Source organism: Indicator indicator, chromosome 7, assembly GCF_027791375.1.
Source record: "Indicator indicator isolate 239-I01 chromosome 7, UM_Iind_1.1, whole genome shotgun sequence".
Classification (NCBI taxonomy): Eukaryota; Metazoa; Chordata; class Aves; order Piciformes; family Indicatoridae; genus Indicator; species Indicator indicator.
This window is the reverse complement of record NC_072016.1, coordinates 26,002,505-26,026,688: the sequence shown is the minus strand read 5'-3', so window position 1 is coordinate 26,026,688 and position 24,184 is coordinate 26,002,505. Positions and strand designations below refer to the sequence as shown.

The 24,184-nt window shown below is 37.9% G+C and overlaps 1 protein-coding gene across 6 annotated transcripts; it reads left to right on the top strand.

Moving 5' to 3' along the window:
- BMPR1A (bone morphogenetic protein receptor type 1A) lies at nt 1-23,376 on the top strand. 6 transcript variants are annotated; one of them, XM_054382552.1, is made up of 11 exons: nt 1-67; nt 9,724-9,886; nt 11,976-12,078; nt 13,199-13,292; nt 14,373-14,472; nt 15,295-15,439; nt 15,966-16,152; nt 16,524-16,821; nt 17,520-17,695; nt 21,396-21,526; nt 23,251-23,376. In XM_054382552.1, exons 1-11 carry the CDS (start codon nt 1-3, stop codon nt 23,374-23,376), a joined length of 1,590 nt encoding a protein of 529 aa, XP_054238527.1. The 6 variants fall into 6 exon arrangements, with proteins under 6 accessions (XP_054238527.1, XP_054238525.1, XP_054238524.1 ...); XM_054382550.1 differs by having other exon boundaries at nt 15,960-16,152; XM_054382549.1 differs by having other exon boundaries at nt 13,199-13,298; nt 15,960-16,152.
- Nucleotides 23,377-24,184: the final 808 nt, after the last annotated feature.

Here is a 24,184-nt window from a genome sequence, read left to right as displayed (position 1 = left end):
ATGACTCGATTGAGAGTTTATGAGAGACTGCTTGGAGCCTATCTGCTTATCATTCTCCACGTTCAAGGTAAATAAGTTGAAATAGTTGAAATAAGTTTTCATATTTTTCATTGTAACTGAGAGGTGTATTCCAGTGGTTGAGGTAGAGGGTTTTTTTGGTGGGGTGCGTTGTTTTTGTTCTTTTCCAAGCAGGTGGATGATTTGCCTGATATGCCATATAAACACTTCTTTAAAAAGAAGGACATTATAGCGGTCATATATTGACCAGAAATACGTTATAAGTGCAGTCTGAAGCAAGTGATTGAAAGTTTGACTTTCTGAATTTTTTTCAATACGTGTGCATCTTTGATACGTTTAAACTTGACCTAGTGAAGAAATAGTGCAGTCCTTCATGCCTTCTGGTGCTCTCAGCACCCAAGAGAGAGTGTGACATAACTAATCTAAATAAACTTGATATGCCTATTCAGTGGGTTGAGGTAAAGCAATGGAATGTTCACAGTAGCCTGGGTTCCAGTTAGTGAAATACTTGTTTGTTCATCTGTTGTCTTTCCAGCCACCAGTTATAAAAAACTTCTGGAAATCCAATTATCACTAGGACTTTTAACTCTTCTGTCCAAGTGGGCTGAATTGAAAAGAAAAATATATAGAGAACCAACCAAAATGGTTGTCTCATGCTCTATCAGGAACTGAAGTTTAAATATAAAAATTATAGCTGATTTGTGGGGAAAATCCATTTCCTTACTCCTCATTAGCAATTGTACATGGCAGATCTGATTGTGTAATTTCTTGTAGTTCAGAGAAGTGTCAGCATAGCAGAACAGTATCTGAGCTATTAGTGATACTGCATTCTCATATTCAGGGTATGAAGAGTAGTGCTTGGCATGTCCATCAAGCATGTGCATCTATAGTTGGTCTCTCTAAGATCACAGAATCACAGCATCTTGTTCTCCCAGCCCACATGTTGAAGTTGAGTACGCAGCTTGCCATATGTTTTGAGGGAAATAGAGAACGCTGATTTGGTACTGACATTTTAGTATTTGAATATAAAAGGTTTTATTTTCTTTTTCCATACTAATACAAACTACTAGTTAGTGCTTGGTTTTATTTTGAAGTGTTCTTTGAGCTGTTTACTTTCAAGAATAACAATTCAATTAACCCATTAAAATGGGGAGTAGGAAAAGCGTCCTGAGTAGCCAAATGACAATGTGTTCTGGTGTGCACCTGCAGTATTAGATTAAAGGATTTGGTGGTGCTGTCTCTTTTGGGACTATATTTTGATACATAGCTTGACAGCTGATTTCTGAGAACAGGTTTGCATCAAGTGTGTAATGGGTCTGCCCCTTCCAAGCCACTTATCTTGCCTCTTTCCATGTACTGGTATTTATTCTTTTGCAACCAAGTACCAAAATGTGTTTGAAAAGAACCACTGCAGTTTCTAACCTGGCAAAAGAGTGTATGTACCCTTAAACATAACCCAAACCTTTATTAAGTAATAAATATAAATGACAGAAAATATTTACCTGAAATTGATCAGGGATGAGCTGTCAACTACAGGAAGACCTGAATTAAATGAATAGTGCCTCAATGTAAGAAGGATCATCTTCAAGATCTTTACAGTACCATCCCACACGCATATTCACAGCTAATCTTTTACAAAGCAGAAGTCCTTTCTCTGGATCGATGCAGAACTGCGCTTTGTTAAAATTTTTAAACTGCCATTCTTCCTTTCAAGTTTCCTTGAAACTAAGGTGCAGTCCAGGAGGATACCACAAGCACAATTAAGGGTTCCATTTTGTTGCTTACAGCCTACAAAATTGTTAAATGCTTTTCTTCCAAAACTGGTCAAGGGTCCCTTTACAACTGCCAAGTTATTTGAGTGATTTCACCTTTTTAATGTGCAGCAGTTCAGAATCATGTTTCCTAACTTCTAAGTATGTGCTTTGAGCACTGATGTTTCACTTGATTCTGTGTGTGTGTTGATGAATGCACCCAGGTATTACAGGAGTGGGGAAGAGCGTTTGTCTTAGTTTGAAGTTTTGCCATTGTAGCAAATATTTTAAGGTTGAAAGCAACAAAACAAACAAAATCCAAGATTCTTCCATGTACGTTATATTAGTTACACTGGAAGAAATTCTCAAGACTAGTCCCTTTTCCAGTTGTGGGCATGCAATTTGTAATTAGCAAGAAGTAGCTCAATCAAATAGTCTAGTTTGGAAATAATTGAGGTTTATATTACAGATTTACAAATATTTACAGGTAGCTGCAGGTGATTAGATTGGTAACAGGTACAAATCAAAATAAAGGAAATGTTTGTGAGCCTGTAGAACAGGCTGCCTGGAGAGGTAGTGGAGTATCCATCCTTATAGACAGTCAAAATGTTATCAATTTGACTTTGAACAGCCTGGTCTGAGTTAGAAGTTGGACCTGCTTTGACCAGGTAGTGGTATCAGGTGATTTCCAGAGGTCCTTTCCACTCTAAAATACTCTGAGACATAGCATGTTGCAGTAGAGCTTGTTCTACTAGTATTCAAGCAGTTTGCTGCTGCTTGTAGGAGATACCAGCTTCTTCCCTTGAAGAGGCTGGGAATGGTACACTTTGTTCTTTTCACTGAAGTCATGGTTGCTCCTTTGCATTAGTCAGTATTCAGCATTTTATTCAAAGGCAATTGCAACCAAAGGAACATTTTTTTTTTCTCTCTAAATGCAAGTAGGAATAATAATACAAACACAAGAGTAACTCAAAATTAAATTAAATTAACTCGTTCCGTGATTACATTTATTAATAATGCTTCAATAAATAAGTTCTTATAAATATGATAGCAAAAGTAAGTATAAAGACTGTATTTTTTTCAGCTTCTAAAGAAATTGACATTTTGTCATGTCTTAGAAATACTTTCAAATCAATGTTGAGCAAGTCCTGAAAGTTTACAAGAAAGTAGAGCTTGCTGACTCTTTGATGCAAGTTACCTAAGGGTATGTTTTCAAACATACAGAATGTGTTTGGTTTCTAGGGGTGGTGAGTAGAAAAACAGTCATTCTGCTTCTCCCTAGATTCATGGAAGAGTTGTGCTTGGTGGTGAGGAAATAATGAAATTGATAGTCTTTGAGCATTTGACATTTTTGTAGGACATCTAAAAGAGCAAATCTAAAGTGGAAAAAATAGATTCTACAAGGAAAATATATTCAGAATGTTGCAAAAATACTTCATAAAGGGACTAGGAGAGGTGGAGAAGACTCATTTTGAGGAATTGAGGAGAATTTGTGTGATTTACAGGAAGAAGAAGGAAAAGCAGGGAAAGTAAAAACACCCAGTGTGTAGTTTCAGTGATTAGCACCCAGCTTAATGGTTTGCTCCCTCACTTGTTTTGGAGGCTTCTACTAAATGGTAGGAATTTCAGGGCTTAACAGGATCTGAGAGAATGATAGTAGCAAGTGTGTCTGTATATGTGCATGTACATACACACACCAGATTCCTTCATAGGGAACTTCAAAAAACACTTAGCCGCATGTTTTGATTGATGTGAAAATAGTCATGTTTCCTTTCTTGCTGTGGAAGGCCTTGCAATATCTTTAGACCTATGACTTGGTTTAGCATCTTTGTCCAGCTGCTTTTGATTATGGAAGGCAAGAGTTTATCTGCTTCAGCTGCAATTGAGGATTGTGGTAAATAGGCTTTTGTCTTCTCACTAGTGCAGGTTTTTAGTTGGAAAAACAGTTTTACTTTCATGTGGAGTTCTTACTTTGTTCTCATAATGGACATTGATGAGCATAACTAATCAATATATGCAGCAGAAAATAACTTAATGTGTACTTAAATGTGTTCTCCTAAATTTTGTACTTCATTACTGTCAGTTTGTGAAATGATGTTAGATATGTGGTTCATTACACCTTTGTGTTCTTCAGAGAAACCACAGAAGACCAGTATTTTAATCCTTGTAAATTAGTTGACTAAAATATATATTAATAGCATTCAGTATATATGAAGAAAGGTTTATTAGGAGTTAAACTTTAGAATAATTAACACTAATATTAAATATTGAAACGGACTTCAGTTGGCATTTTCCGTTAGTAAACTTAAAAAAAAAAATTGTTGGGATTTGATTTCACTGTCATACTTTTATTTTAAATGTTTTAGATAGAAGTTAAAAAATATATCTTTTTCTAGGTACTTTCAGAATTTCAAGTAAAATAATTACTGAATTCAACATATAAATTAATCTGAAATAAAATATTCTAAAATATGGAGAAAGATTTTAAGAGTTGTAAGAAGTTGATCAATGGCTTGAAAACAGTGTAGTTCTGTTTACCAGTGATTTCTCCAAGTAGTGGCTGCTTCTGTCTTTAAAACATAGGCTGCGAACATGTATTGTTAAAGATAAGATTAAAGTTATTTGAATGATGTATTAAAATATTATATATTTATTTGACATTTAGTTTTAACTAGGTCTGTTTCAATTGCAGTTCATTGGAGTTTAGTTTTTTTGGGTTTGTGTGTTTTTTTAAAAGTAAAATGAACTTAAAAATTTCTTGTCTCTGGCTTTTGAATACATAAGAACAGAGAGTAGTTGTCTTCAGAAGTTGCTTTTTGAGGAAGGAAGTGGGAACAGAAATTGTGCATTGCTGGTTGGAAAGGTAGGGGGGCAGGACTTGCTTGTCTGTGGTGAGCACTGGTGGGTAGCTCCTGGGAGACCTGGAGGGTGGTAGAGAGAGATTTTAAACAAGTCATCTGGGAACATGCTGTGATTTTTAGGAACCAGTTCTACTAGCTGAAGCTACCTTTAACATGCCTGGTCTTTGGAGATCACAGCATTGATATATAAAAAAGCACTATCGAGAGAGTTATGGCTAAAATGTCCTTATTAAGAGCTCAAAGAGACATATATTTTCTTTACACATAGATTTTTTTTTTCTGATTTTTAGAATTATGTTTTGCTTTAAGAAAAAGTATTTGTATTTTATTCAAGCTCTATCACATAGCGGTACATGTTAAATCATTATGAAAACTCATGATAGACAGATAGGAATGTCCTTGTTGAACTGGATGTTTTGCAGTATCTGCATCATAAAGCAAGAAAAAGACATTTAAAACGTATAAAAATTTCAAAGTATGTCTTTTTCATAAGAAAGGTGTATCTAAAATAATGAACATTGGTACAGGTTTCATCTTTCATTAAAAGAGCCTGGTGTAGGCAAGCCCTGAGCATCAGCCTAGCCCCAGTGAACAGCTTTACCACCAGTATGATGGGAAGCAAAGGTGGTCTAGTGACAAAGGTTCTTTGTATTTTAACATTTAATTTATTGGGGTTTACATGCTTGAACCAGAATAGCTACAAAGAAATGTTTAGAGTAGTGTAGTTAAGCTAGGATAATTTGCTTTTAAGGGTAACATACTCTAAAATAAAAAGATTTTTATGTGGAACGTGTCTTGTCTTAGGAATTCAGAAAGATATAAAACAAACGCTGTAAGCCACTAGTTTCTAGCAATTGCAACTTTATTTGTGGAGGTAGAGGGGATAAGATTAAGAACTTACAGGTATAATTTGGCTTTTACTTGTTTTTCATTTACTGTTCTGTCTCTGCATTTCTTAATAGAGCTGTTTTTCATGAGTTGCACAAATCTCTTCTTAGATCAGAAGACTTAATGAAATTATCTATGCATCCTGGTATTGAGTTGCATCAAAGTTAGCTCATTTTTAGTGGTTAATAACACTTCACTGTCAAGCACAGTACCTTTTAAAGATTATCCATATTAACATTTGAATACATACTTTCAAGTAGAGTTACATTTCTAATGTTGTGGGATTTTTAATATACTCTGCTGCTACAAAATGTGTTTCATGATCTAACTTATTTTTCTGTGATTGGAAGAATTAGTTCTTGGAATAATTTATGTTTTCAATAAAGAGGTGGACATGTTACATGTTTTATTAAACAAGTTTTAAACAGCCATTTAAATATCTTCTTATCTGTAGGAGTTATTCACACTGCTAGAAATTTAAAACTAATGCAATTATTTACAAGACAATATTGTAATGGGTTAGAGGAGATTATGACCTTGAAGTCCCATCAACTTTATTATCTTACTCTGTGATTACATAAGAAGAGGAGAATGTCCCATTTCACCATTACTCTGCTATTTCATTGAATGTTGTATGTTTTTGAAGTGTGGTAAAATACATATTGTACTACAGTTTGTATGTTTAAAGGCATATGATACTATCTGTCAAGGCTGGACAAACAGGCTGAAACTGGTCTGGAATCTCAAACAAGTCCTCTGACGTGTGACAGCTTATTTGCTGCAAAGTTATATTATTTTGCCCCACCAGCTGTGTGCAGGTAGAGGGTGGGAAATATGAAAGAGCTTTGCTGTGCCTGAAATCTCCGGGTACTGTGTTTCTGTACAGATTTCTTTCTTTTTGAAGCTGTGTGTATTAATGCATAGCGCTTACGCCTTTGAAGGTTATGTATGATTTGTGTGTTTCTTAGATGTAGAACAGAGCTCACATCTGCATGTGTCATGGGAAAGCTATTAATTTCATCATCAAGTAGTGTAGTGTCACAAGATTCTTAAAACCTAATCCTCCCTTTCTTTGTCCTGCTCCCAGAAGGAAGATAAAGCAGTATGAATTTTTGAGGTGGAGATCTGAGGGCAGGGAATAATAAGAGTGCTGATGCAAGATCATCAGGTGGTTTCTGAAGCAAGATGTTGTTTAGGCATATCTTTCATTTGCTCTCGTTCCTTTTTCCAGGGAAAACAGCAATGAAATGTCTTGTAACCCCATTCAGATCTTGATCTACCCTTTTAACATCTCAGGTGAATGGAAGCCAAGTAATTTTCCACATTCAACTCCCTTCCCCATACCTAGCGTCTCTAAGATAGACACTAATCTTTCTTTAAATGCTGAGGATGAGCTGCAGAACTGCAGTAAAGGATATAGTTAGGGATAATATCCAGACACGGGCTATTAAAAGCTTTCTTCTGAAGTGATCTCAAACAGTCTCAGTATTTTCCTTTTTCTTCCTTCCCTGGATATTGAAGTAAACTCCTGTTTAATAAGTGTTCTCTTTACAGTCTTAGAAAGTAAAAATGCAAGTGAAATATTTTATAGTTTCCCCGTTCTTTGTGCAATTCAGATGTTACCTGTAAGATGAAATCAGGCTACCATGGAGTACTGTTTCTCTTTCATATTACAAAGATAATGGAAGTATAATCTGGATTTTTGCTTAGAATAAAAATCTTTGCCTATTTAAACTGTACCAAAGGTGTTAGTCTTGAAAATACTGTTATGTATTTTGAATTTTGTTTGGTATGTGTTCTTCATAAGTCCTGTTGTACAACCCATCATAATAAATCAAGAGGAAATATGTATGTAATATCAGTCGTAGTGTAAAAGCTGTAGTAATGCTTCCATATTAGTTTATAAAGAATAATACTGCTTTAAAAGATGCCAGGCTTGCCCATAAATTCTTTCTCTTACTGAGGGTAGAGAAGGCATGCTTTAAGGGTTCCTTGATTTTTTTCTTTCTAACAAATTGAAAAAACGCTGCATTCAATGTTCAGGATAAGAAGGTGGATGAGTGACTGTGAGACAGATCATAAAGTATTCAAACTTTTTATGTGTGGAATGTTCCTGAAGATAAAGGGGGGCTTATAGCATTATTTAGGGGAGATACTGTAGCAGTTCAACAGAATTAGAAGGAAAGACAATTATTTGTACATACGCAGTGGTTTTTCCTTTAAATCTTCAAGTAGAATTACCTGTTCTCTGAGTAGGTAAGGATCTCTTAAATTGAATACTAAACGTGTAACATCTGCAGCACAGTATTAAAATGAGCTTTCAGTTTATGCTGGGAAAAATCTGTAGAAGGAGAGGGAGGACAGATCGAGGAGCTGCTATTTCATACATGTAAAATTCCTTCGGGTTAAATCAGAAATACCTTACGCACCTGTAAACTGTGCCGTTCTAGCATTGGATCTTCATTGTTAACAGTCTCTACATAACCAGCAGTATCTAACTTGAACGTTACAGAAGTACTATTTGAAAACTATGTCTCAAACAAAACACAGCTAAATTACTTGAGGGTTTAACTAAAAGGTGCTGTACTTTATTAGGATGTACTCTTAGCTGTATCTGAAAAAGGCACAATTACGTTTCAGGGAAATTGCTGGAGTGGGACAGTGCACTCAGTGTGCTATATTAATCTGATAAATTTGCAAGTCTGCTTTTTTCAGAACAGTACAATCAAATTTCACAAATACTTAATCAAACATTTCGCTGAAGGATATTGTGTATGTTACAAGGGAGTGATCCAGAGAATGATCTGCACAGGGTTTTAATCAGGTTTTTCTGCACATCTTTCAAGGAAGACACAACGTGAGAGTAATCTCGTTACAGCTAGTGTTGGGTGGGTTTGACAGAAAGCTGCAAGAACCTGTTAAAGGAAATCCTGAGTTTCCTGGTCAATTTTTTCTTTTTAAAAATATGTCTTAATTTATATACATATATTTTTCTTTATATATATATTATTCTATAGATTACATATATGTACATACACACACACTAATTCTTAGATGAATGGAAGTTTTTATTGTGAGGAAAATCTTTTTGAGGTGTACTAAGGTACTGCACTGCCTCCAGTTTTAAAATTATTTGTAAAAGCTCCTGTTGGTCCTAATTAGCTGTTCTCTTACGTTGTTGCCCTAAGCCTACAACACAGACTAGCTGTAAACTTTGTCAGTGCAGGTGAAAGCCTGTTTATAACTCTTCTAGATCTATTTAGTTCACACCTTGAGGACTTTGAGCCAAGAATACTGTTATATGATGGAGAGATTTTCTGTGGGTAAAGTTATGCATGATAAAGCTGGAGGAGATGGATGAAGACGTTCTCATCTCCTAGGGTGGTCACAAAGCTTTTCCAAGAGAGCTGGGTAATGCTCCTAAAATTCTTTTCTGGGCCTTTTTTTGCTAAGAAGAAAACGTGCGGGTTTTTTTTCTTTCGAATGCTTGCATTCACAAAAAATCACTTCAATAATATGAACTAGAACAAATGACACTTAGCTTTTCTACTGCTGAGAAACTGAGGGCTACTTGGAACATAATTTAGCCCTGTTTTTATTCTGTGAAGGCTCATTTGTGTGTGGATGCTCATGTCATTTACTAAAATTTAATTTGCAAACAAGATTTACTTTAGCTCTGTTTTGAAGTACTAATGCATACAGACATCAAAAAACCCAAGAGATTTTGGAGTTATTACTGCACTTCTATGAGACTGTGAATCTGTAGAGAATTACTTGAGTTCAGAAAATTAGAAAATTGCATATTAAGTAGATTCAGTCATGCATGAAATTATGCTGTTGTGGTTATCAAGCAGTCAGCATTTTGGTTTTCTAAGCAGATGAATAAGGCAGGCTTTCTTTTGAAAATTCTTACCAGCTATATCACTGCTTTTCTGCCCCACCTCAAAAAGGCAAAATAATCTTTCTTTTATATTGATTTCTGTTCAGCAGATCTGTTGAAATACAAAGTAGCTGAGTGAGATATTTATAGAATAAAATTATTAACTTATATTTCTGCCCTAATCTTGATATTATGTCTTGTATAGTTCAATTATTTGTTAATACAATTACTCTGTTGTGTTTTGCCTGTAAAACTCATGAAAATGTATCAGAAAGATGCAAACGTATTTTCCTTGTGTTTGGTTTGGGTTTTTTTAAATGTCCAGGTCAAAATCCAGAAAGCATGCTTCATGGCACAGGAATGAAAACAAATCCTGATCAAAAGAAACAAGCAAATGGTGTAACACTTGCTCCAGAGGACACCTTACCGTTCCTCAAGTGCTACTGCTCAGGACATTGTCCAGATGATGCTATTAATAACACATGCATGTAAGTATTGCACACAGAATAGAGGAGGCTCTTGGAAGAAGCTTGGTTTTGCTTATGAGAGGGCAAGCTATTTCAAGTGCTTACGAGGTCCCTCAGATGATTTGACCATAACTGATTAGAAACTCATTGTTCCTGTGAAGAACTGAGCACTAAAATCCATGGTCACCTGTAAGCTCACAATACTGCTTTCACCATACCTTAGAACTATTTGAAACTAATCGTTTTGCCCCCAACAACTGCTTTGAAGGACTGAGGTTTTAAGTAACCAGTAGGATCTTACAAGTATTTAATGACTATTTAATAAGCATTTTATGAGTATTTAATGACCCAAATCTGAACCTTCTGATACGACCACCTGCTTGCTTAGTGTAATATTTCTTCAACCTAACAGTCAAAAAGTAATGTTAGCAACATAGCTGTTTTTAGTGAGAATTCTTCTTATGTGTTCTTCAATTGTAGAATATGAGGGAAAGGCAGGGGGAAAAAAAGGTGTCTAAACCTACAAGGACAGGAGGGCATTTTTAACTTCAATAGGCATAAGAATTTTAACAGGCTCATGAAGTGGTTGTGTGCTTGCTTAAGATGTTTTTATAATGTGAAATATCCTTGGGGTTCCCTTTTTTCTCTTAATTTGAAGTTTCATGTTTAAGACCCTCTGTTTAATAATTAACATGAAGATACGCAACAGAAAACATACTACTCATTACTGTAATTTCAGTCTTCATTTCAACACATATTAAGCCTCTCTAAAGCTGTTATTTGGCAGATAAAGCAGTTTTATGGAATCCAAAGAGGTGGAAGAAACATTACTATCTTTTAAAATGTGAACACAGCTAGTAGTTTAAAGAACGTAGTTTTGCACCTACAAAACGTTCTGTAACAAGCCAGCGTTCTGTCTTTTGACTCCTCTGATCTTTATGCTTTGCTTTATATCGCCCTCTGGTGTATGCAGTTAGTATAGCTCTCACTAATTCTTTGCCTCTGAGCTAATGGCTGTATAAATCATTGTTCTGATGATAAAGCTGTTAATTGGTAACACTTATGCAGTGTTCATGGGCAGGGTAATGTTTGTCATCATGCTTCCCAAATCTGAATTTCTTTGCAGAAATTTTGGCAGACAAACGTTTTTGGATTTATTTTCCATAGTGTATGTGTGTTGTGGGAATGACAGGAAGTTCCCTGTGAACATAAGGAAAAACTTTTTTGCGGTGAGGGTGACAGAGCACTGGGACAGGCTTCCCAGAGAGGTTATGGAGACTCCTTCACTGGAGATGTTCAACACATGCCTGGACGTGTTCTATGTGACCTGCTCTAGGTGATCCTACTCTGGCAGGAGGTTGGACTAGATATCATTTGAGGTCCCTCCCAATCCCTAATATTCTGTGGTTCTGTAAATGAATTTTTATTTAATTTGGAAGCACAGGCCTACCATTATGAATTGATTTGGAGGTCCTTAAAAATATTGTCAACATTTTCCAGTAGTATGAAAATCATTGCATTTCTGAAAAGACATAATAGGAAATAGAAGTGCATTGTTTTTTTGTTTCTGTTTTGTTTTTTTTTTTCATTTGTTACTGTCAACTTCAGAAAGCAAGTTTGTTTGTTTTGCCCTAAAGGCTATAAATATTTGAAGAGTTTGTGGGGAAAGCATAGCTGAGCTTTTGAGCTTGAAATAGCCACTCTTCACATACTGGCAATTCTCTTTGAGAGTTTCTTGTTGCATTTTCCGTAATAGACACGAGGGAATATTTTTAACCTATACAAGCATAGTCAGTAAGCCTTTTTAATTAGATCTCTGCTTTTCCCCTCCTTCACTTGTTTCTAAACAACTGTATGTATGTTGTTGGATATAAGCAATCTTGAAGGTATGAGGAAGTAGAAGACAGACTATTTTGGAGTAAACATCACTACAGCGTTCTATTTGAAAATACCGTTGGAGGTCTTTTGTTCTCAAACTGTGTGGTAACCACTATGTTGAAGAATTTTTCTATGTGTTGCTGTTCTAGTATTCTTAATAGGTTCATGATTAAATAATGCTGTACGTTAAATGACAAACATGCTGTTAAAGCACAAGTAATATTTATTCCAGAACTAATGGGCATTGCTTTGCTATCATTGAAGAAGATGAACATGGAGAACCTACGCTTGCTTCTGGCTGCATGAAGTATGAAGGTTCAGACTTCCAGTGCAAGGTAAAAAAAATGAGATATCATTAAAATTTAGGATCTCCATGGAGATTATGTAGAGAAACTTCATAAGCTGGTTTAATCTCTGTAGTTTACAACTGCAGTTACAAATCTCTTTGCATGTTGCCTTTTACCATAAAAAGAATGGGACTGAACCATCATGAGTGAGTAGTGGCAGAAAGGATGCTTCATCATCTTTGAGCAAAGATTGGAGTAGAATCCCAGCTTGTTAGAATTCTCTGCAATTGTCTGTAAGCCACTGACAAATTCAGCAGAGGACATCAACCTTTTACTTGTCAGCTGTTTCCTCAGCTGAAGAGAGAACTATATAGTCTGCCTAAGTAGTTTGTTTTAATGCATGATTTCTTGATTGTTTTACCATGGGATTTCTTGTTTTCTTCAATTCGTTTGGCAGAAGAGTGTAACCATAAGGAGTTGCCTTTCACAGATTATACAAAGCTCCCTTAAAGTTTCATGAACATGTGCACACAGTTTAAGAAAATATGCATATTTTCCTGTTTAATGTATAATTACTTTTTTCCGTTCTAGGATAGTTACCTATCATTAAATGTCTGAGTCTGTAGCTCACAATTAAGCAGACTTTAGCTGTTAGAACTTCTTTATCTGTTACAAAAGTTGGAACTGAAAACACAGTTAAAGCAAGGATTTGTTTAGAAGAACAGGATGTGGCACTAGCTGGGCAAATTAATATTGCCTTGGAAGACTGGATTTTGCTTTTTCTTTTTTGACATTGTTTACAGTAAACAAAGCTTTCAAAGTAATCACCAGCTGGGTTCCTCCCTCTTTCCCCACAATGCTATCACTGTTTTGGATACTCAGTTCAAAATCTCTAGGACTCAAGCTGTTAGTAGCACTGCTGATTTCACTTACAGCTGTAAATGCTTAGGGTTACTGTAGATCAGACCTGAGGTCAAGTCACCGCCTGAAATTGTTCTTGTGTTTGGATTAGTGTCCTACTGTCAGATTAATTTTCATACCCCTCCATCTTTTGTACGGTGTTTTGAAGATGTTTTTAAGCAAATAATTCTGCTATGATGATGAGTGCATCCTCCGTTCTAACTGACCACTTCAGAATGTGAACGTTTATTCAATTCTCCTTCTGCAGGACTCTCCTAAAGCACAATTACGTCGAACAATTGAGTGCTGTCGGACTGATTTTTGCAATCAGGATTTACAACCAACTTTACCACCACTTGATAGTACAGGTAAACACCTCCTAGATGTTCACACTGCTACTAATAAATGCTCTGTAGGTTCTATTCTTCCCAAACCAACAGCTAAAAATAAAGAGAAAATTAAATTGCTGTATTGCACAATTCTGTGTTTTCCATATTAAGTGATTCTGATACAAAGCCCTGTACTGCACTTTGTATATTTCCAATTTTCTGCCACTTCTGAGTTAGTCTTTTCCTCCAGCAGTCACTCATGGTATTTTTATTCCCTTACTCAGTTTGTTCATATCATGACCTGAATATGATCTTTGATCTGTTTTTACTCTGTTTCTATAACTTGTTCTCTTTTCTGTTTAAAATAGTTTTCTTAATCACTGTTTTTTGCTATGATTAATACATCTTCAAAAAAGGTATTGTGACATTGGTAACTGTTATCTACTGTAAATTCATTCTCTTCTTTCTGTTGTTCCTAGTGAAAATACTTGATGCACTTATTCTTGCTTGATAACTCCTATTGGTTTAACAGTTCCTTAATACCTTCTCAGAATAGTTCTGCTGTAAATCTGTTTCTAAGAACAAACTAACTAGAGTCAACCAAAACCAACAACTTTCTTTCATTGCTACCCAAATGAAATGCTTTCTGCTTTATTGATATAAATACTTTGATACTAAAACACTATACATTTTGTGCAATTTCATATCAATTGCATCAGCGGCCCTACAACTTTCTGATATTTTGTAAGTGGCCCCACATACTGTCACAGAATCACAGACTTGGTGAGGTTTGGACAGGACTTCTGGAGATCATCTTGTCCAACCCTCCTGCTCAAGCAGGACCACCTGGAGCTGGTTACACAAGACCATGTCCAGATGGTTTTAAATATCTCCAAGGACAGAGACTCTACAGCCTCCTTGGGCAATCTGTGCTAATGTTTGGTCACACACCCTCGTAGTAAAGAAATATTTCCTGATACTCAGACAAAGCCTCCTGTGTTTCAGTTTGTTCGCATTCATATACACAGTATGTGAAATTATACCTAAATGAAGTGTTTAAAGTAGATTAATTAACAGACTTTGCAAACTTTCCCTTTTGTTTTAAAAACATAGATGGACTGTTTGATGGCAGCATTCGTTGGATGGCAGTGTTGATTTCTATGGCAGTCTGCATAATCGTCATGGTCATCTTACTTAGCTGCTTTTGTTACAAGTAAGGACAGCACTCTTTGCATTGTTTTTCATTTCTCAAATCATTTTGAACAGCACAAAAATAGATTAGAAGTGAATCTACTGTAATTTAATTTCATGTTTCTGTGAATAGCAGTTTGCATTAGTAGGTAAATGAAATGCTAACAGCATAGAATTCAAGTGAATTTGATCTTTGCCTACAAAGTGTTTACAGTTTTTGAAGCTACATATAATTTTGATGCTATAGCATTCAGTGAGCAGGGATATCTTAAGGCTTTTTATGGTTTTGGATCTTCAGTCACTTTTGATAGTTAAATTCCACCTACTTCTGAGATTACCTGAAGTGACACAGGAGTGTTTTATAATTTTCCCTTTTTCCACTGTTTCAAAACTAAAAAATTGACCAGCTGAGCTATGGCAATTCATGCAGGTGCAGTTCAAGAGACTATGTCTGCTTCTGTCAGCTCCAGCTCTGTGCTGGAGGTGATTGTTGTTCTAGCAGTTTCAGCAGAATTGTGCATGCATCAGCCTCATCTGCCATGTTCAAAGTTCATTCTGTTTGTTTAAACCACAGCTAGTGGTGTTACGCTGGTAACACCAGATGGGAGCTGAGCGCTAAGAATGCTGGGTTTCCACCTAACTCGTAGTAAACTGACATGCTTCTACATGCAGTACAACTTCTTAATATTAAATGATGTAAGCTGCATTTCTGGAAAAAATGGTGAATAAAATCTGAGTATTTTTTAAGAAAACTTGTACATTTAATGGCTTTTCTCCTATCTCAATTTAGTACATATTTTGAAGAATGTTTTAGTGCTCTGCTTAAGTTCTGTTACTTTTTCAGGCATTACTGTAAGTCAATGGCAAAGAGGCATTGTTATAACCGTGACCTGGAACAAGATGAAGCATTTATTCCAGCTGGAGAGTCATTAAAAGACCTTATTGACCAGTCACAGAGTTCTGGGAGTGGATCAGGACTACCGTTGTTGGTAAATCATAAGCTAAGATTTTTCTTTAGTGAACTGGTCTCTATGAAACGCAAAGTTTGGTTTGTGCCTAATGGCCAGAACTAAAATGAAGCATAGAATTAAATTATATGTTAGGAAGTCTGTTGACATCAGCAAGATTTAAAGAAAACTCAGAGCCTACAGATAGTAAGATAATGCCATCTGATATAATGCTTGCATAAAAAAATAACCGGTGAGACAATTTAATTGTTTATAAAATAGAAACAAATACAATGCAAGAAAATGCATGTAAATTAAATAAGAACTTGAGCTGATTTAATGTTTTTGGATTTATTGTACAATTCTTCTCTGAAGGTAGCGATAATGAGTTTGAAATGGGAATAGTGGAAAAAAACAATATGGAACAAATTTTACAATGGGATCAAAATTCAAAACAAGCCAGGCTTGAGAGCAGCTTGGCCGGGGGCTTCTGGTTAATTGCTGGGCTTCCCTTCTCCACCTTCCCCTCATTTCTTTTGATGATTTTTTTTTTCTTTCCTAGGTTCAGCGCACTATTGCCAAACAAATTCAGATGGTGAGGCAAGTCGGAAAAGGACGATATGGTGAAGTGTGGATGGGCAAATGGAGGGGTGAAAAAGTTGCAGTGAAAGTATTTTTCACCACAGAAGAAGCCAGTTGGTTTCGAGAAACAGAGATTTACCAAACTGTTCTAATGCGTCATGAAAACATCCTTGGTAAGGAAGCAGTTTGGCAGCTGGAGGGCTTGTGTGAGGGTGAAGCCTCAAGGAGGAATTCTTAGTGGGTGGCTTGAGTGGCATATAGTGGCTTCTATGGTACAACCAGATGAGTGTCGCATAATATGTGCTAATAAAGTGTTACTGAAAGAGGATAATCTTGCTGCTCTTGGCTGGAAACATGTCTGAAATCTCTTTGCTGGAAGACTGAAATGGTAACCTCATGCACAGGAGAAGGCTGAGCTTTTACATTATTAGCTTTAATAAGGAACATAGGATTTCTTGATACAAAGCAAGACTGTTCTTGCTCTATCTTTTGCATAAAAAAATTAAGTACAAATAAATTGTAACTTTGTTTATATATTTCACAGGCTTCATAGCTGCAGATATTAAAGGCACTGGCTCCTGGACACAGCTTTACTTGATAACAGATTATCATGAAAATGGATCATTGTATGATTTTCTGAAATGCACTACGCTGGATAACAGGGCTCTCCTCAAACTGGCGTATTCTGCTGCATGTGGTTTGTGCCATCTACACACAGAAATTTATGGGACACAAGGCAAGCCTGCTATTGCACATAGAGACCTGAAGAGTAAAAACATCTTGATAAAGAAAAATGGAACCTGCTGCATTGCTGACTTGGGTCTTGCAGTCAAGTTTAACAGGTAGATTAACAAATCCTCTGTAATGTTTGTAACTGTAATTGCACCAGATACCCAAATGAAAAGTTAAGATTGAATCATTTGGTTGCATGCTTTCAGGTTTTTACAGTTTGGAGAGTAAAATAATGTTCTTCCTTTGAATGCTGGTAAGCACTGAGATGAAAATAGGATAAGAGAACAATGAAAAGGCTCTTTGAGGAAAATAAAAATAGATTTGTAGAGGAAAGGAAGAGGAGAGTAATTAATTTGTTACTCAAAACTGGCCCTTCATAGTAATTACTATCATATAGTTACATTATAAATTAACTCATTGAAAATTTGAACAGTATAAAGGGTCTTGAAACTTAATAAAAGAAGTAATGTTAAAATAGTAATTGTCTTTTGCTAAATAATGCCTGAAAGAAAGCATAAGCCTTTGCAAATAATTTTCGGAGTTGTTTCTGCTTTATATTTGTTTCTGCTTCATTTGTTTTCATATCCATTTTCAGTGTCTCGCAAAAGAAGCAGTAAATTGTCCACTTCCATACTTGCTATCATTCTTCCAGGAAGGTACAATGTGTTGGAAGTGTAGTATTGAGAGAAAAGTTAAAAATAATCTAATTTGTAAATGGGAGCGTGGCAGTGTAGTGATTGCATCATAGAGGATTTCATACCACGTCTTATAGTCCCCAATTTGCTAACTTACTAATATTTTCATCTAGTGACACGAATGAAGTTGATGTTCCCTTGAATACTAGAGTGGGAACAAAACGTTACATGGCTCCAGAGGTCCTAGATGAAAGCCTGAATAAAAACCATTTCCAACCATACATCATGGCTGACATATACAGTTTTGGGCTGATCATTTGGGAGATGGCTCGGCGCTGCGTCACAGGAGGTAAACTTTGAAACGTTCTTTATAAAATGTATCAGGCCAGGGTCTCGCTTTAACAACACTTTTCCAGGAGATAATACATAACAAGCCTGCTGTGCCAACAGGTTTGCATTCTTTAGAAACAGTAGAAAGTGACAGTCTGTCTAGATTACAGCTTGAAAATCACTGATCTGAACCTTTTTGGTTGTTACAGTTAAGCGTCTGGGAGGGTAAAGGAGCCCAAGAAAGTTGGTCAGTTTTTCATCACCACTTCCTCCAAGCCCAAGATAGGTGTGTTCCCTTGGGTGAACAATCAGGTAGACATGCCAAGAGACTGGCTTGGATGAGCAAGGAGCTTCTGAAGGAAGTCTCGTGGAAGAAACATACTTCCAATTCATGGAAGAAGGGACTTGTCGCTTGGGAGAACAATAGAGTAGTTGCCAGGGCATGTAGGAAGGCAGCAAGGAAGGCCAAAGCCCTCATGGAATTAAAACTGGCAAAGGGAAGTACAAGATAACAAGAAGGGCTTCTTCGAATATATGAGTAGGAAAAGGAGGAATAGGGAAAGTGTGGGCCCACTGCTGAACGAGGAGGAGGCCCTGATAAGTGAGGATGCAGAGAAGGCAGAGTTGCTGAATGCCTTCTTTGCTTCAGTCTTTACTCCTAAGAGTGAACTCCCCTATGAATTCCAGACTGTGGATGATGGAGAAGACTGGAGGAGGGAAGACTCTCCACTAGTCAGTGTAGAGTGGGTTAGGGATCAGTTACATAAATTGAATATTCACAAGTCCATGGGCCCTCATGAGATGCACCCAAGAGTGTTGAGAGAGCTGACTGGTGTTGTTGCTCTACCAATCTCCATAGTTCTTGCAAAGTCCTGGCAAACAGGAGAGGTGCTTGAGGGCTGGAGGAAAGCCAGTGTCACTCCAGTCTTCAAAAAGGGCAAGAAAGAGGTTCGAGGAAACTACAGACCAGTGAACCTCCCCTCCATCCCTGGAAAAATGGAGTGTTTCATTCTGGAGGTCATCTCTAGGCTCTTGGAAGAGAAGATGATGGTCAGGAGTAGTCAGCACGGATTTACCAAGGGGATATCATGCTTGACTAATCTGATAGCTTTCTGTGATGTCGTAACTGAATGGGTAGATGCAGGGAGACCACTGGATGTAGTCTGCCTTGACCTTAGTAAGGCTGTTGACACTGTCTCCCATAACATCCTTGTGAGCAAGCTCAGGAGCTGTGGGATAGAAGAAGAGACAGTGAGATGGATTAGGAACTGGTTACAAAATAGAATCCAGAGAGTGGTGATTGATGCTGCCAAGTACACCTGGAGAGCTGTAACTGGTGGAGTTCCCCAGGGATCAGTGCTGGATCCGGTCCTGTTCAACATCTTCATCAGTGACACTGATGAGGGGACAGAGTGTCTGCTCAGCAAGTTTGCTGATGTTACCAAGCTGGGAGGCTTGGCTGATGTGCCTGAAGGCTGTGTGGCCATCCAGCAAGACTTGGACAGACTGGAGAGCTGGGCAGAGATGAACCTAATGAGATTCAACAAGGATAAGTGCAGAGTCCTGCATCTGGGAAGAAATATTAAACTGCATCAGTACAGGTTGGGAGGTGATCTGCTGGAGAGCAGCCCTGTGGAAAAGGACCTGAGAGTCCTGGTGGATAACAAGTTATCCATGGGACAGCAATGTGCCCTTGTGGCCAAGAGGGCCAATGGTGTCCTGGGGTGCATTAAGAGGAGTGTGTCCAGCAGATGAAGGGAGGTTCTCCTCCCACTCTACTCCACCCTGGTGAGATCTCACCTGGAATATTGCATCCAGTTTTGGGCTCCCCAGTGTAGGAGGGACAGGGATCTACTTGAGAGAGTCCAATGAAGGGCTACAGGGGTGATTAAGGGACTGGAGCACGTGCCCTATGAGGAGAGGCTGAGAGACCTGGGGCTTTTTAGTCTGGAGAAGAGAAGACTGAGAGGGGATTTAATAAACGGTCATAAATATCTGAGGGCTGGGTGTCAAGAGGGAGGGGACAGGCTCTTCTCAGTTGCACCCTGTGATAGGACAAGGGGCATTGGATATGAACTGCAGCACAGGAGGTTCCTCCTCAACATGAGGAATTTCTTCACTGTGAGGGTCACAGAGCACTTGAACGGGCTCCTGAGAGACATTGTGGAGCCTCTTTTTCTGGAGACTTTCAAGACCCATCTGGATGTGCATTCCTGTGAGACCTGTGCTAGATTCTATGGTCCTGCTCTGGTAGGGGGGGTCAGACTTGATCACCAGAGGTCCCTTTCAACCCCTAACATCCTGTGGTCCTGTGACCTGGATGAGGGGATGGAGTGCACCATCAGTAAGTTTGCAGGTGACACTAGGCTGGGAGGGAGTGTTCATCTGATGGAGGGGTGGAAGGGTCCTGGACAGAGGGACCTGGACAGGCTGGATCAATGGGCCAAGGCCAACTATATGAGATTCAACAAGGACGAGTGCTGGGTGCTGCTCACAACAACCCCATGCAGCACTACACACTTGGGGCAATATGGCTGGAAAATTGCCTGACAGAAACAGAAAAGAACCTGAGGGTGCTGGCTGACAGACAGCTGAACATGAACCAGCAGTGTGCTCAAGAGGCCAAGAGCATTTTGGCCTGTGTCAGGAACAGTTTGATAAGCAGGACTAGGGCTTGAGTGCTGTGTTCATTTTGGGGCCCTCCCAACAGGAGCTGCTGAGCTTGTCCAGAGCAGGGCAGTGAAGCTGGTGAAGGGGCTAAGAACAAGTCTTCCGAAGAGTGGCTGAAGGACTTGGAGTTGTTTAATCTGGAGAAAAGCAAGCTGAGGAGGGAAACCTCCTCATTCTCTACAGCTACCTGAAAGGAGGTTGTAGTGAAGTGGGTGTTCATCTCTTCTCCCTACTGACAGGTGATAGGACTAGAGGAAGTGGCCTCAAGTTGCACCAGGGGAGGTTTAGAGTAGATGTTAGGATAAACTTTGTCCATAAAAGGGTTCTCAAACACTGGAATAGGCTCCCCAGGGAGGCATTTAAAAGACATAGATGTGGAGCTAAGGGCTGTAATTCAGCACCAGACTTGTTAATTAGGTAATGGTTGAACTTGATGATCTTAAAGGTCTTTTCCAACAAAAACAATTTTGTGATTCTGTATTGGGATTTTTTTTCCTTGCTCAAAAAGCAAAAGTGCCTGGGTTGGGAGAAGTAGTTAGATGCGTGTTTCACCTATGTGCTGTTAATAAACTTACAAATGTTATTGATAAGATACTATTCTTTTGTTATACTTTATGTTTCTGCTGTTGTTCAGTTTTCTCCTTACATTTATTTTTGAGACTCATTCTTCCTTTTCTTTCACTTTCCTGTTGTGACCTTATCATTCTTTTACTTGTATTCTCTTCTTCCATCTTATACTTCCTTCTTGTTTCTTTGTAGCATATAATGGATTAGAAAATGTTAAATTCTACACTGGGTATCCAAGTCCAGGGAACTGGAAGGAATTATTCTAGCTACTAAACTTAATATTCATAATACTGAAGCTTTTCTTGTAAATGTCTGATTTCATACAGTGAACTTTTCAGATTTGTATCACAGTATAAAAGTGCACTGAGTTTGCCTTGGCACACAATTGAATTTTTGCTTCAGACTACGGTAATCTGAGAGTGGATACATGATTTATTTTGTCTGTTTTTTAATTGTTCTTGATCTTTCACAATTATTTCCAGGTATTGTTGAAGAATATCAGTTACCATATTATGACATGGTGCCAAATGATCCATCCTATGAGGACATGAGAGAAGTGGTGTGTGTCAAACGCCTACGCCCGGTAGTCTCAAATAGATGGAACAGTGATGAAGTGAGTATGCTGACAGGAAAAATTAGTTCAGTTTTTTCAATAACTGAGCAGGGTATGTTAGTTTAAAAAAAATGAAAGCATTTTAAAATAGGGACTACATTCAGATATTCTGATATTTTAAAAATCTCACAGGAATAATAGAAGGAGGACATGTTTGAATCTCTGAATACCATATTTTTTGTGTCTTTGCAGTGATGTGAGGGAAAGATATGTATGAATACTTCTCTGACTGAGATCATCTTTTTAGACAGTGGAGTATTTTTCATAGCTTTTGATTGGAACTAAAACTTACATGAGTCTTATTGGTTTATCACATAAGATACGAAATATAAATCGATGCATTTGTGTTTGGCCTTTTTTCATTTTGGTGTTTTGGGGCAGTTTTGGTGGTGTGTTTTGTTGTTGTTGCTCGGTTGGGTTTTTTTTTAATCTAACGGATACATTCCAGGGCAAGCCATGATGTACGTAAAATACTAAATTTAAATGTGTTTTTCAGGGGCCACAGCATGAGCATAGAAACATAGAATAATTTGGGTTGGAAGTGACCTCCAAAGGTCATCTAGTCCAACCCCCAGCCCCCCGCAGTCAGCAGAGACATCCTCCACTAGATCAGGTTGCTCAGAGCCTTGTTGAGCCTGGCCTTGAGTATCTCCAGGGGCCTCAACTACCTCCCTGGGCAATCTGTCCCTCCCGGGAAATCTGTTCCAGAGTTCCACCACCCTCACGGTAAAGCATTTGTTCCTAACATCCAACCTAAATCTACTCATCTCTAATTTTAAACCATTGCCCCTTGTCCTATCGCTACAGGCCTTTGGAAACAATTTGTCTCCAGCCTTCTTGTAGGCCCCCTTCAGGTACTGGAAGGCTGCTGTTAGGTCTCCCCCAAACATTCTCTTCTCCAGGCTGAACAACCCAAGCTCCCTCAGCCTGTCCGTTGTAGCAGAGGTGCTCCAGCCCTCTGATCGTTTTTGTGGCCCTCCTCTGGACCTGCTCTATCAGGGCCATGTCCTTCCTGTGTTGAATTAGCTTCCTAGGCTGCAAGTGCACATTGTTGGCTCATGTCCAGCTTCTCGTACATCAGCACCCCCAAGTCATTTTCTGCAAGGACTGCTGTTAATTTCATTATCTCCCAGCCTGTATTGATATCTAGGATTGTCCTGACCAAAGTGCAGGACCTTGACTGAACCTCATGAGATTTTCCTCAGCCCACATAGTAAGCTGTGACTATTGCACATAGCAAGCTCGATATGCCATAGCCTTTCTTTCCAAAATCCTTGGTTCTGTTAGGAAATCCCAGTTTTCTCCAGATTATTCTTTGCTGAAAAAACTTTTTCACATTTTAATTTTTAGTTCCTACCAAAAGTTTTTCTGCCATCTTCCTATTTTTTTTTTTTAAACACTGTTCTTGAATTGTGATGATAAATTCTGGTAGTGCATCTTTGTGAAACTAAAGAAACACCTAAGTTAGTTCCAGCTACTGTAATACTAGGCAAGGAAGCAGAAGAAAAAGGATTGGAACTTAGTTTGTTGTTTGGGGTTTGTTTGGTTTGGGCTTTTTTTCAGTTGATCTGTTATAATAGTTCTCTATTAGCAGTTTTGCAGAAAATTTTTGCAGAACTTTTAACTTGGGGTTTGCTACTTTAGGCTTGACAGCAGACCAAAATATTGTGTATCTTGGATCTGACACTTGTTACAATACCGTTCCTTTGGGTTTTATTTTACAGTGTTTAAGAGCAATATTGAAGTTAATGTCTGAATGCTGGGCTCATAATCCTGCCTCGAGACTCACTGCCTTGAGGATCAAGAAGACACTTGCTAAGATGGTAGAATCACAAGATGTAAAGATTTGACATAGTAAATTGACATTGGAGAGCAAAGCCGGACTCCTAGATCTTTCACTCAAACATGGGTGAGACCTATGTGGAAAGAGGAAATAACTGAGATTCAGTATATTTTCTCAGCACACTTCTACAGGCTGCTAATCAAATCTTTCAGTACTTCATGGACTGTGATACTGAGAGCCTCCGTACACTACATGCTACATATATGGACAGCCTTGATGAAATACACATTTTGGTTTTGTTTGAGCTGCATCGAGACTTCAGTCATACTTAGTGAGTCTCCAGTAAAACTCTGGGTACTGAATTGAATGTTCAGGTTACAGTGCTTTCTGTGAAAGCCTAACAAGCTATATGGATTCAATAGAGATGGAGAACATAAGCTTTTTTTTGCCTTCTACCTGATAAAACCTAGTCAATCTATACTAAGTTTTTGTGAAACAGCCTTTAGGTTATGAATTTTTGTGATACTACTCAGCTTAACAGTTCCTTATGCCTTTATGTGTGTGCCAGGATTTTTTTGCTGTCATATGGAATAGGTAAGAAAGTATGAAACAATTTAAATGAACAAAGTTTTATGGTCAGAACTCCATGTGTTTTGTGGCTCTGCGACCAGGTATTTGCTACAGAATTTACTCATTGCCATCATCTTCCAAAATCTGTTTTAACTTGATTTCTGTTATTGTTTTGGTCACAAGGAGAACTACAAAAATGTGAAATGTTAATAAATTAAGGAATGCCTACCTTGCTTGAAACAATCTTAGAGGTATAGACTGCCTTCGTCATCTCACTTACAATCTAGTGAGCTTCATAATTGGAT

What these genes read in the sequence shown, in the direction of transcription:
- BMPR1A (XM_054382549.1), top strand. Translation starts at nt 1, where the DNA reads ATGACTCGATTGAGAGTTTATGAGAGACTGCTTGGAGCCTATCTGCTT. An exon ending in GATCAGGACTACCGTTGTTG is followed by an intron (nt 15,440 to 15,959) that starts GTAAATCATAAG and finishes TTTCTTTCCTAG; the next exon opens with GTTCAGCGCACTATTGCCAA. An exon ending in GCGTCATGAAAACATCCTTG is followed by an intron (nt 16,153 to 16,523) that starts GTAAGGAAGCAG and finishes TATATTTCACAG; the next exon opens with GCTTCATAGCTGCAGATATT.